At 45.0% G+C, this 13,479-nt stretch overlaps 1 protein-coding gene across 1 annotated transcript in view; it reads left to right on the forward strand.

Annotated features, from left to right (window-relative positions):
• The window catches only part of LOC122802737 (periodic tryptophan protein 2 homolog), a 723,301-nt gene that overhangs the window by 104,740 nt on the left and 605,082 nt on the right, over positions 1-13,479 (forward strand). Inside the window, exon 3 of the mRNA XM_044072502.1 lies at positions 10,952-11,046. Coding sequence (XP_043928437.1) covers positions 10,952-11,046 — 95 coding nt within the window. The remainder of the gene's footprint in view (positions 1-10,951; positions 11,047-13,479) is intronic.

Consider the following 13,479-nt stretch of genomic DNA (forward strand, 5'->3'; position numbering starts at 1 on the left):
CCAGCTGCCACCACCCACTAATATTTATCAGCTACTCAAAGGCCCTTAAAAGGGTATCCGATTAGTACTGTGCAATTGATAGTATAGCCCAGGGCTAAAGCTATTAGAGTGGATTTGTACAATTTTACCAAAGGCATGCAAGTACTCTAAAGAGTTTAAATTATCTCTACAAAAAGAGCCACAGTTGAAAAGTTTTAAAAATATTTAATAACAAATAGTCAAAACAAAGACAATGCTTTTTACTACACAGTGCTAGTCAAGAGTTCAGAGATCACAGAGAAATACTTAAAATAATTTAATAGTGCAGTTCTGACATCACAGAAAAACACTTAGTCTAATCTTTGTAGTTTCTAGCTATTTCTAGTTTCTAGCTATTTCTAAGAGAAAACACAAGTCTAAGATAAACTTACATATAGAGCAAGACAGTGCTGAGTTGGATGGTCAAGACAAAAATGCTTAATGCTCTCTGATTCTCTCTGTTTTTAAAATCACATTCCTGGTTCATATTATAGATTCATAGGTTCATACTAGGCTATCTGCCCTAGGGCATTTATAAGCCTAGCCCATAGTTTTATGGCTTTCGCCAACCCTTTAGTTTGAAGAAAACTATGCCCATTATTTTGCTGTGCCTCTGTCAAGCAGTGACACTGAGGTAATCCCTTTCGTATATCTGCGATCTCCCATCCATTGGTCAAGATTCCTCTTGAACAAGGCCATCGAGGTGCTCTGCCTCACATGTACCGGGATTTTGTTCCACAGCATAGGGAGTCTCTGGGTGATGACTCTGTCCCTCCAGCACGTCCTATTAATAACCGTGTCAAGGTTTAAGTCTCCCGCCCTTGTGGTTCTGAGGGATCTAGATTTTTTCAGGTGAAGCATGTTCATCAAATCTGGGTTTGACATGGCCTTGTATGTCAGGCACAGGTCACCTCTGAGCAAGCGGTAAGCGACTGAATAGAGCTGGAGTTCTTTCAGTCGGGCAGCATAAGACATATTTCTGAGACCCTTTATCCTTTTGGTGAGGAACATTTGGGGCCTTTCCAGCTGCTGCAGGTGTCGGGTCAGATACATTCCGAATGGGGCATTGTACTCAATCATTGGTCTGATGAGTGATGAGTACAGGGGGACGATGACCTCCCTTGATCTAGATGTGAATCCCTTCATGATCAGGAGGGCAATGTAGAAGGTCTTCCTAACTACTTTAGCAACGTGAGTGTCAAACGAAAGGTTACTGTCAACCTGGGTCCCCAGATCCCTGATAACTTCTTCTGTGCTCAGTGGATTGCCACCTATATGGTAGCTAGGGGTAACCTTGTTTTTCCCGAAGGGTATGACTATGCATTTCTTGGCGTTTAACTTTAGGCCATGGCTCTGGCACCAGTTATCCGTTTCTGTGAGGCCCTTCTGAAGGATATCTGTGTCAGATGTGTTTTCGACTATGGCGCCCAGTTTGCAGTCATCTGCAAACTTTGTCAGCCATAACCCTTCTGTGTTTGCTTGTACTTCAGAAAAGTAGATGCCGAACAAGAGTGGACCCAGGACTGAGCCCTGTGGGACACCACTTGTGACAGGCTTTGAGTCTGACATGGCGCCAGCAACTCTGACCCCTGTGGGTTCTGTCACTTAGCCAGTTTGCAACCCATCTTGTGATGTATGGGTTTACATTCAAGCTGATGAGTTTTTCGATGATACCCGAGTGGGGTATTGTGTCGAAGGCCTTTGCCATGTCGAGGTAGGCTGTATGGACTGCCTTACCATCATCAATGGCCTTGGTGACTGTTTCGAAAAAGTCAACCAAGTTTAAAAGGCATGATCTGCCTTTGACAAAGCCAAACTGGGTTGGATCCAAAGTCTGCAAGTTCCCTATGTCTTTATTTATGAGTTCCATTATGATCCTCTCCATGGCTTTGCAGATAAGGCTTGTCAAGCTAATGGGACGGTAATTTCCAGGGTCGGTGGAGGCACCGCCTTTGTGAAGTGGGACCACAGTCGCCGTGCGCCACTCCTTGGGTACGTATCCTGAGGTGAGGCTAAGATTAAACAGCTGTCCTAACTGCGGGTTTAATTCCTCATTGAGTTCGTGGAGCACACAGCTGGGGACACCATCCGGTCCCATGGATGCTGTGTTTTTTGCCTTGGAGAGAGCAGTTCTCACCTGGGGGTTAGAGATGTTTGGGGGGCTACAATCCTCTGGTATAGATATCTCTCCTTTTGGGGGGGAGGGGGGGGAGAAGTTTGCACTGAACCTATCAGCCAGTATGTTGGCAATGTCTGTAGGGTCAGTAATCTTCACATCATTTTGAACTAATTCTGAGCATAACTGGGAGTTTCCTCCTAGGTTTCTAACATAGCTAAAGAAGGCCTTATGATTGTCTTTTGAGTCCTTAGCGATTTTTCTCTCAAAATTTGCCTTGGATGATTTTATGAGAGCTCTTAGTTTTTTACTTATAATGATCAAAGGTGTCTTACCTTTTAAGAATTTTGCTCTATCTTGTAGTAGCTTCCTCCTTTTGTTGTAGAGCTTGTTTATGGCTGGGGTCCACCAGACTAGACGCTTGCCTTTGGTACAAAGAGTCTTAGTTTTGTTTGGGATTGCCTGATCCATGCAGTCCTGTAGGTGCTGGTAGAAGGCATTTGTAAGTGATTCAGCGGCTTGAGTAATGTTTACCACCGGCTCGGGGGCCTTAAAGGAGACCACACTAGTCTTTAGAAGTGTGAAGTCGGCTTTTGAGAAGTTCTTCACTGTGGTCTTTTTTATTTCAGGTGGGGGCGAGATGAGGACCTCCAGCGAGATTAGTTTATGATCTGATCTCACCAGTGAGGGGTATACTTCCGGTGTTGAACATTGTGATCCCATGTTCGTGATGATGAGATCAAGTATGTTTTCTCCTCTTGTGGGGATGGTGACTAGTTGTTCCATGGCATTTGAGTTTATGAACTCCAGGAACCTTTGGGCTAGAGTGTTTGGGCTTGAGTAGTGATCCCAGTCTATATTAGGGTAGTTGAAGTCACCTAGTATGATGGTGGTTGGAGATACATTTATCCCCTCCAGTGTTTTCAGGAAGGCCATGTGAGGTTCCTGAGTTTGAGTGGGTGGGCCTGTAACTTGCTACAAATTGCAGAGCAGTCTTGCCTATGGTTAATTGCACCTGGATGGTCTCCGATGCATCGTGCGTTGCCACCAACCTTGAGGTGTGGGTGTCCTTTATGAATATGGACACCCCCCCTCCTTTCTTGGTGTTGTCCGGATTTTGGGGGCGGAACGCATGATATGAGGTAAAACCTGATAGTGCTGGGGTGCTCTCAGGAGCCTTGAACCAGGTTTCTGTCACAGCACAGACATCGATGTTCTCCATACTGAGAAGGGCCTCGAGTGCGTGCATCTTGAGATTGAGACTTTTGGCATTGAGCAGCATTACCCTTAGTTTTTTTCCTTTTTTGTGTTCTAGGGTGGTAGGTTTAGAATTTGAGCCTTGCCTAAAATAGGCACTATGGGGGTGGCAAGAGCCTTTGCCAATATCCGAAGCCCAGGGGTGACAGGTGCAAGCCGCCTCATGGCAGCGTGACTTGTCCAGCATGTCATCCCAGGCAGACAGACATTGGATCCCCTTTGAATGACACCAGAATTTAAGCCAATTATTAAAGCTGATCATCTTATCTCTGTATTGTGGCATCATTCTTGGTGAAGGTAGGATACTGCTCAAGGTCATTCTTCACACTTTCTTGGGTTCCCAGGCTAACAGAAACTACATTTACGTTCTTCACCTCAGGGCAGAAACCAGAGCAATAAAGGACATTTATGCTTGCAAATTCTGGCCATTAACTCTGGTCTCACAACAATAGCAAGAATTCTTTCATCTAGACCGGCCGGAGCCGTGTTTAGATCAAAGGGTCACAACATGCTTTACTTGGTCAGTAGAGTGCACTGTTACATTTTTTTCAGTTCCACACGTAACACTATTTTTACCATTTAAGACAACAAGCCTGTGGTTTACATTAATATTTACAGATGGCAGAATTATCTCCAAAATTCTATCTGGCTAGGCTGGCAGCCTTCATCTATCTTCACCCAGTCTTTACATATCTCCCCCCCACCCCAGAGAACTCAAGCTAAGGTTTTATAAGTGACCCTTTAGAAACGCTGCTTGAGGGAGTTAGGTCTGTCAGAGTATACCTTACCTCATTCCCTGTCTTGAGAGCCCATCTGCGTTGGCATTGCTAATCCCACTGTGGTGCTGCACAGACATATATGCTTGCAACCCCAGGCTCCATCTTAGCAACCTGGCATTTTGCTGGCTGGCTGTGTTTAACCATGTTACGGGGTTGTGATCTGTCATAACAATGAATTTCCTTCCATACAGATAAGGCTGAAGTTTCTGCAGTGCCCACACTATGGTTAGACATTCCTTTTCTACAGCTGCATAGCATTCCTCCCTGGGTTGGAGCCTATGACTGAGATAAACCACTGGGTGCTCTTCTCGCTCCGAAGAAATCTGGCTAACTACAGCCCCCACACCATGGTTCGAAGCATCCACCTGCACAACAAATTCTTAGCTGTAATCTGGACTGGCTAACACAGGGGTCCTCCCAAAGCTTCTGGAATGCCTACAAACATGCTGGGGTCCACACTACTTTATCTGACCTGTTCTTCCTTGTCAGGTCTGTGAGGGGAGCAGCTATGGTACTATAACTGGGGACGAACTTTCTGTAGTACCCTGCTGTCCCTAAAAATGCCCTCACCTTCTTTTTAGTAACAGGTGCAGGCCATGCCTGAATGGCTTCCACTTTGGCAGGATCTGGCCTTATCTTACCACTCCCCACTCTATGTCCTAGGTAGGAGAACTCTGCCATACCCACCTGACATTTGCTTGGCTTAATGGTCAACCCTGACCTCTGTAGTCTGCCCAGCACCTCCCTGACATGCTGAAGGTGCTCTGGCCAGGAATGGCTGTAGATGGCAATATCATCTAGGTAAGCAAGGACAAACCCTCCTGCTAGGATATGATCTACCAGCCTCTGGAAAGTTGCTGGGGCATTCTTCATCCCAAAGGGCATCTTTGTGAATTCATACAAGCCAAAAGGAGTCATAAGGGCTGACTTCTCTGTAGCACTGGGAGTCAAGGGCACCTGCCAGTAACCCTTGGTAAGATCAATGGTTGTAAGATACTTAGCCCCACCCAGCTGCTGTAGGGCCTCATCTGCCCTAGGCATGGGGTAAGCACCCGACTCTGTGTGACCATTTAATTTCCTGTAGTCCACATAGAACCTGGTTCTGCCATCCTTTTTTGGCACCAGCACCACTGGCGAAGCCCAGGGACTATTGGACTCTTGAATCACCCCTAGTTCCAACATCTCCTGTACCTCCTCCCTCAGAGTCTGTTTGACTCTCTCAGGCACTCTATAAGGGGCCTGCCTAATAGGCCTGCCTAATAGGCCTTTAGGGTCCTGTGTTCACCTGGTGCTGCCCCAGGTGGGTGCACCCTGGTTCCCCAGTGAACATGTCCCCAAATTCCTGCAACACTGCTCGGATTTCCCGAACCTGGGTAGGAGATAGCTGCTGGGACATTGCTACCCTTTCCACTGAGGTGTCAGCCTGAGCCTCACTGAGGAGATCAGTCCCCAGATCTCCCTTAGACTCTTCCTGTAGTCCACTGTAAATGCTCAGCACAAGGGCCTCTCTATCATGGTAAGTTTTCATCATGTTAACATGGTACAATTTGTGCCCCTGTCTTCTGCCTAGCAATTCCACCATGTAATTAACATCACTTACCTTTTTTACCACCTTGTAGGGTTCCTCCCAAGCTGCTTGCAGTTTGTTGTGTCTGACAGGAATGTGAACCATTACCTGCTGCCCCACAGCATACTCTGTAGTTTGAGCATTCCTGTCATACCACAACTTTTTCTGTTGTTGGGCTTCTGCCAGGTTCTCCTGGACCAAGCCTATGAGCTCTCTGAGCCTTGTCCTGAGGTTTAGGACGTATGCCACAACAGACTCCTTGTGAGACTCGCACTCACTTTCCCACTCATCTGGAATTAAATCTAGAGGTCCCCTCGCCCTATGCCCATACAGCAACTCAAAGGGTGAAAAACTTGTGGATTCATGGGGAACCTCTCTGTAAGCAAACATATGGGGCAAATATTTGTCCCACTCCCTCTTAAAATGATCTGCAAATGCCTGTAGCATGGACTTGATTGTAGAGTTTAACCTCTCAACAAGATCATTAGTCTGGGGATGGTAGGGGGTGGTCTTCATGTGCTTCACCCTACAGGACCTCCACAGACAAGCCAGTAGGTCTGACATGAAATTGACACCTCTGTCAGTCAGTATTTCTTCTGCGAAACCTGCCCTGCTGAAAATCTCTAGCAAAGCATTTGCCAGCTTCTCTGCCTCAATGGAGGACAAAGGCACCACTTCAGGGTATCGTGTAGCATAATCCATTACCACTAGGATATACTTTTTCCCTGTGGAACTTGCGGTACTCAGAGGACCCACAACATCCATAGTTACCCTCTGAAATGGCTCTTCAATCACAGGCAAAGGCATCAAAGGAGCTCTCACCTTGTCTCCTGCCTTGCCTACCTTTTGGCACTGCTCACAGGTCCTGCAGTACCCTGTTACATCTCTGGAAATTCCAGGCCAATAGAAGTTCTGCATAATACGCTTCTTTGTATGTTTTATGCCCGTATGATCTGCAAAGGGAATATCATGGGCTATGGCTAGAAGCGCCAGGTGGTAGGCTCTAGGCACTACCAGCTGCTGTACTCTCTCACCTTCTAGCCATCCCTCAGGGGTCCACTCTTTGTATAGTAACCCTTTGTCCCATTATACACATTTCCCCTTTCCAGGTGCCTCCCTAGCTACATGCCTCAGGCCTTGCAATGTAGGGTCTGAGAGCTGAGCCTGTCTCAACTCTCTCCTTGTAACCCTTCCCAGCTCCCCTTCTACAGGAAGTCTGGCATCCTCTGACAGTGGTGCCTCACTGTCAGCCTGGGTACTACTGCTCACCTCTACCTTTGCAGTCACTCTGTCCAAGGGGCCATCAGTACTCCCAAGCAGCTGTGGCTCACCTTCAGTCTCACTGCTACAGGGTAGCTTCCTCCCTAAAGTAACCATGTCACCAGTCCTGGCTGCAAGTATGCAGTCTGGGTCTCCCGTCTCCAAGCCTGACTGTGTGTAACTGAACAAGCACAGGGTACTGCACTATCAAAATCATTCCCTATCAGGACATCTGCAGGTATATCCTCAAACACACCTACTTGGTGGCTTCCTTTTCCACCCTCCCAGTCCAGGTGAAGCCTAGCCAAAGGTTTTTGGAATGGGATCCCTCCTAAAGCCCTGACTGGAGTAGACAGTCCAGGCAAGTAGTGCTCCTCTGTAACCATTGCAGGCTTTAGAGTGGTTATATCAGAGGCTGTCTCTCTCTTGGCAATGGCCTCTTTGCCATTCACTACAATAGGATATAACCTCTGGTGGTAGTTTGGTACCCTTGTTGTCCCAAGACAACCTACTATTGGCATTTTGTCTTTCCCACTTACTGGCTTTATCACCTTTTGTTCCCCACCTTGCCTCCGTGGACACCTGTATGCCACATGGCCCCACTGGTTGCATTCAAAACATTTAACCCTAGCTCCTGGACGTGTACCTGGACTAGTGGCTTCCCCTACTACTGGCAGATTCTGTTGGGGCAGTCTGGGCTGCCCACCATGGGTTCCTTTAGACCCTTGAGCAGTACTGGAGGCCCTTTTCCTGTGCAGGGCTGCCCTGCTTGCCAGGTAAAGGTCTCTCTTCTTCCCCAACTCATCTGAAGTAGCACATTGTCTGTCAGCTAACCAGAGTCTCATGTCCTCAGGCAAAGTGCTAAGGGCTTGTTCCCTCACCAAAAGGTCTGCCAGCCCTTCAAAAGTGGTGACCTGACATCCACTCACCCACCTATGGAAATAAGTGCTCAGTTCAGTTACATATTCACACACACTTTCATCTGCCTTGTGTCTATGCTCACAAAACGTTTTCCTATATGTTTCAGGTGTTAGATTAAACAATTCTAACAAGTGATTTTTAACAGAAGTATAATCAAAACATGCAACGTCAGACATTTTTGACAAAACAGTTACAGCTTTACCATGGAGTAAGAGGGACAGGAACCATACCCAGACTCTTTGGTCAACACTATACTGTTTGCATACTCTCTCAAACATATGAATGAAACTATCAAAATTCTCCCCCTCTTTAAGCATGCGGAAGAAATTTACTGACTTTTTGTGCTTCTGGGGTCCAGTTACTCCCTTCCCCATTACCTTCATGACTCTGGCAGAGAGTCAGCATTTCCCTCTCATGCTTTCTCTGCTGCTCCTTTTCCTCGGATTCCAGGCATAGCCGTTTCTCATTCTCTTCCGCTTGTAGACTCCTCAGTCTCTCAGCTGCTTCTGTCTCCAAATGCCTGGCCTCCAACTCAACTCTCTTTAGCTCCAGATGGATTTTTAAGTCCTCTGCAGAAAGGTTGAGCTGTCCATTCTCCCAGGGTATTATATCTCCACTGCCAGTCTGATTGTCCTCCTGGTTGCTGTTTTCTGATGCAGCTGTAACCAAGGCTGCAATTGGGTCTGCCTTAGTCAGGTTTCATGCACCAATCCCCTAGCCTGGCATATCTCCACCATCTGGCTCCTTGTCAGCTTTCCATACTCCTCTGCTGACATGCTGCCTGCTCACCCTGACTGACTAAGCTAACAAAAGAAATAAAACAGTTGTGATCTGAACTCTTGAGTATTCACTGCGTGGCTGATTTAGAGTACAAAACACCTTCAAAGCTCACTGTACACAAGCTACAGAAATTCACTCTACCCACACCACTACAAGCCAATTGGTATTTGCCAACCAATTAATATATGGTGTGGATATCCCACCACTGCCAAACAATTAATATGTGACACCCGTGCCCTGGCCCAGCAATCAAGGAGCCTCAATCCTCACCACTAACACCAGTGAGGGAGCGTCTCATAAAGGAGGAAAGGATAACAAAAACACACAGTAAAGTGTAATTTCCCTTAAGAGCACTCAGAGATCACAGTCAGTCCAAGGCTGGTTGCACCCTCGCTCTCCAGGTCCCCAATAAGACTCCCCACTGGCACAGCTATAGGGTCCAGATCTCAGCCTAGTGGGTAAGCTAAAACCTTCAGCACCCTCTCTGTCCAACCAGTGCTTCGTGTCTCTGCCCAGGTAGCTGATGCACACACTTTGAGAAGAGCTTATACAACCACACAGACACTCCTGAGAAAGAGTGGCACAGGTTCTCCAGCTATGCTCCTTTTTCCCAGACTGTACGGTAGTACCAGCTGCCACCACCCACTAATATTTATCAGCTACTCAAAGGCCCTTAAAAGGGTGTCCAATTATTAATGTGCAGTATTATTATCCAATTGGTAGTATAGCCCAGGGCTAAAGCTATTAGAGTAGCTTTGTACAATTTTACCAAAGGCATGCAAGTACTCTAAAGAGCTGAAATTATCTCTACAAAAACAGCCACAGTTGAAAAGGTTTCAAAATATTTAATAACATAGTCAAAACACAAGACAATACTTTTTTCTACACAGTGCTAGTCAAGAGTTCAGAGATCACAGAGAAATACTTAAAATAATTCAGTAGTACAGTTCTGACATCACAGAAAAACACTTAGAAATAGTTAGAAACTAGAAAGATTAGACTAAGAGAAAACACAAGTCTAAGATAAACCTACATATAGAGCAAGACAGTGCTGAGTTGGATGGTCAAGACAAAAATGCTTAATGCTCTCTGATTCTTTCTATTTTTAAAATCACATTCCTGGTTCACATTACATCATTTTTCACACTTCCCTGGGTTCCCAGGCTAACAGAAACTACATTTACATTCACCTCTGGGCAGAAACCAGAGCAATAAAGGACATTTACGCTTGCAAATTCTGGCCAATAACTCTGGCCTTACACCGATTGCAAGAATTCTTTCATCTAGGCCGTCCGGAGCTGTGTTTAGATCAAAGGGTCACAACATGCTTTACTTGGTCAGTAGAGTGCACTGTTGTTACGTGTGGAACTGAAAAAAATGTAACACTATTTTTACCATTTAAGACAACAAGCCTGTGGTTTACACTAATATTTCCAGATGACAGAATTATCTCCAAAATTCTATCTAGCTAGGCTGGCGGCCTTCATATCTTCACCCAATCTTCACATCAGTTTAGCAATTTTTTTTGTTTAAATGTAACACGGGCAATTTATTCTTCAAGGACAATGAAGCACTGAAATGTAAAGTTGAATGTAAGTTTGAAGGGCACAGAAGCTTACTGTTCACTCAAGGTCTGTTTCCATTGTGAGACTGTATTGATTTGTTTAGCAAGTTGCTATCAATGTTTGTGCTATAAAAGTTGTGAATGTTATTAATCAGAAGTAAAGAAAATAGTGTGCACACTGACAGATTTGAACAGTGGTTATGGCAACTGGAGAGAAATAGCCAAGTAATGGAACACTGGAATGGCTGTGGGGGTACTGTTGCAGGAGGTGGGTGGGGGTTGGTTCTGCTGGGGGGGGGTTGAATCGTTATCCTGCCTAGTACTCCAGTTGGGCATGATCCAGCTCTGTCTCCATCACACCATGCTGCTAGCTTAACATGGTTTGTGTGGGTTGTAGTCAGAGCTTATTCCCTCTTTGCCAAGGGAGCTGGGCTTCTTGGTTCTGTTTGTTGTTTGGAAGCAGCATTTCTATTTGTAGGTAAACATAGTCATCTGTCTTTATAAACTGTGGAGAAATTTTAAGTGACGAGTTTACAAATGACAATATAGATTTGTCTTGACTGTAGAGCAGGACATATTAAAATGTTAACACTGGCAGTGAAACAAGTGTGGCTGTGATGAGTCGTCATGTGCTTTGCTTCTCAAATTATTAACATTTTGAAACCATGATGTTATTTATTCTTTTATAGTAACAGGGCAGAAACTTTGCCATTGTCTACGTCCTATAACATCAAATGCGTAGGACTGTCCCCAGATGGAAATTTTGCTATTCTTATTGATGAAGGTAAGTTTTCTATTTTTGCATGTCTTCTGAATACAGGCAGTTGGATGTGCTGTTTCTTACCGTTTTAGAAGAGACAAAACAAACCATGTGCCATTTCTTTCCTGTTTTGCAGATAACACAAACACCTTTATCATTTACCATGCAGTAGTTTGTGTGCGTTATGGCATAAATGTCTCATTGATGATTTGCAGTTATGGGAAGCCGTGTTGTAAATCATGTACAGTAGACTGTCAGTCCATTTTTCATTAATTATAGAGCCTGCAGTTATTTAATTTCTAATTACACTGTACTAAAACTCAAAGTCTTAGCCAGCAATTCCTGCCGAATAATGTGTCAGAAGTGCACTGTGCCATTCAGATATGTGGACAACGAGTACTGTTTTCATGTTCAGGTTTGTTTTACTGCTTGTTTCCCTGGTTATTTGATTTTAGTATGATCAGGCCTTCTCAGCCTCTGCCCTATTTTCTTCCTCAGTGCATGCAGCAAGCAAGTACAGATATCACACTGTTTTCGTCATTTGAAGTTGTACAGCGTATAACTGAATCCACTTCTGATATAACCTGTCTGCCATTCTGTTTTCTGACTTTGTACAGACTGTGTGCATATTCTTATCTTGGTGTACCTGATGTTCTCTTATCACTTACCTGTCTATCAGAGTTGTTAGCATTTAGTGCTTAAACTTAGTCACGTGGATTCAGACAGGTCTACCAAAATAGTATTTAACTTAAATTAAAACTAGGAAATATAAAGAATAAAATGAGCAATAATGTTATAATTTATGATACATTCAAAAGATAAATGACTTGGAAACCATGTGCCTTACACTTAAAAGGACCACTATGAACAAAAACTCTAAAAACAGACGGTCAATAGAGGCACGACTGCTGAATCCTACACAAATGCACTTTATAAGCACTTACACGAGTGCATGGATCATGCTATCCCTAATAGAACCAAGATGCTATCCTCCAAAAAAAGGAAGCCAATCTGGTGGTCCCCTGCCATAAACAAACTCTACAACAGAAGAAAGAAACTGTTGCAAAAAGTGTAAAATCCCTTGACTGGAGGAACTTCCCTGGTCAACCTCAGTAAGAAGCTGAGATCCCTCATAAAATCCTCCAAAGCTAGTTACGAAAACAAAATTGCCACTGACTCTAAAGACAACCCCAAAGCATTCTATAGCTATGTCAAGGAACTCAATGGCAACACTCAGATCTGCTCTGAGTTACAGCACAATGGCACTAAATATACAGAACCAGCTGATATTGCCAACATCCTGGCAGATAGGTTCAGTGCTAACGTTACCTCTCTCACCCCCTAGAGGGCCCATCTCTATACCAAAAGAATGCAAAGTTCCTGTAATCACGGCTGCATAGGTAAAAAACACACTCTCCAAAGCCAAGAACACAGCATCCATGGGACCTGACAGTAACCCAGGCTGCGTTCTACATGAACTACAGAATGAACTGGCACCCTACCTAAGTACCATGTTCGATCATAGCCTCACCTCAGGCTTTGTGCCCACATGAATGACTCACCGCAATGGTTATCCCACTTCACAAAGGGGGAGCCACGACGGACCCCAGGAACTACTGCCCCATTAGCCTGATGAGCCTGGTCTGCAAGGCCATGGAACGTATCATCATGGAACTCATAAACAAAGACATTGGTAACCTCCAAACTCTGGACCCTACCCAGTTCGGATTTGTAAAAGGCAGATCATGTCTCCTAAACCTGATTGACTTCTTTGAAGCAGTCACCAAAGCCGTAGATGGTGGTTCACACAGCTTATCTAGATCTCGCCAAGGCTTTCGACACCACCCCCCACTCTGGAATTATAGATAAGCTCACTAAACTAGGTATAAATCCCTATATCACAAGATGAGCTGCCAATTGGCTCACGGACAGAACCCACACGGTGAAAGTAGCAGACTCCAAATCCAACTTCAGACCAGTGACAAGTGGAGTACAAGAGGGTTCCATCCTGGGTCCTCTCCTATTTGGTATCTACTTCTCTGGAGTACAGGCTAACACAGAAGGTCTTTGGCTAACAAAGTTTGCAGATGACTGCAAGCTAGGAGCCATAATCGAAACTCCTAACGCTGTGGACATACTACAAAAGGGCCTCACTGAGACAGATGCCTGGTGTTAAAGCCATGGCCTGAAGCTCAATGCCAAAAAGTGTATTGTCATCCCCTTTGGTAAAAACTCTGTACCCATGAACCACCACATAGCTGGTAGTCTACTTAACGCCGAAAATGTGATAAGAGACCTTGGGACACAGGTGGACAGTAGTCTCTCCTTTGATAATCACATCCCCATAATGGTCAGGAAATACTTCTACGTGGCTCACCTCATCACAAAAGGTTTCTCATCCAGAAAAAAAGAGGTCATTGTTCCCCTCTACTCATCACTCATTAGACCCATTATAGA

Source organism: Protopterus annectens, chromosome 5.part0 (genome assembly GCF_019279795.1).
Source record: "Protopterus annectens isolate FY-2018-M chromosome 5.part0, PAN1.0, whole genome shotgun sequence".
In the NCBI taxonomy this organism is placed as follows: domain Eukaryota; kingdom Metazoa; phylum Chordata; order Ceratodontiformes; family Protopteridae; genus Protopterus; species Protopterus annectens.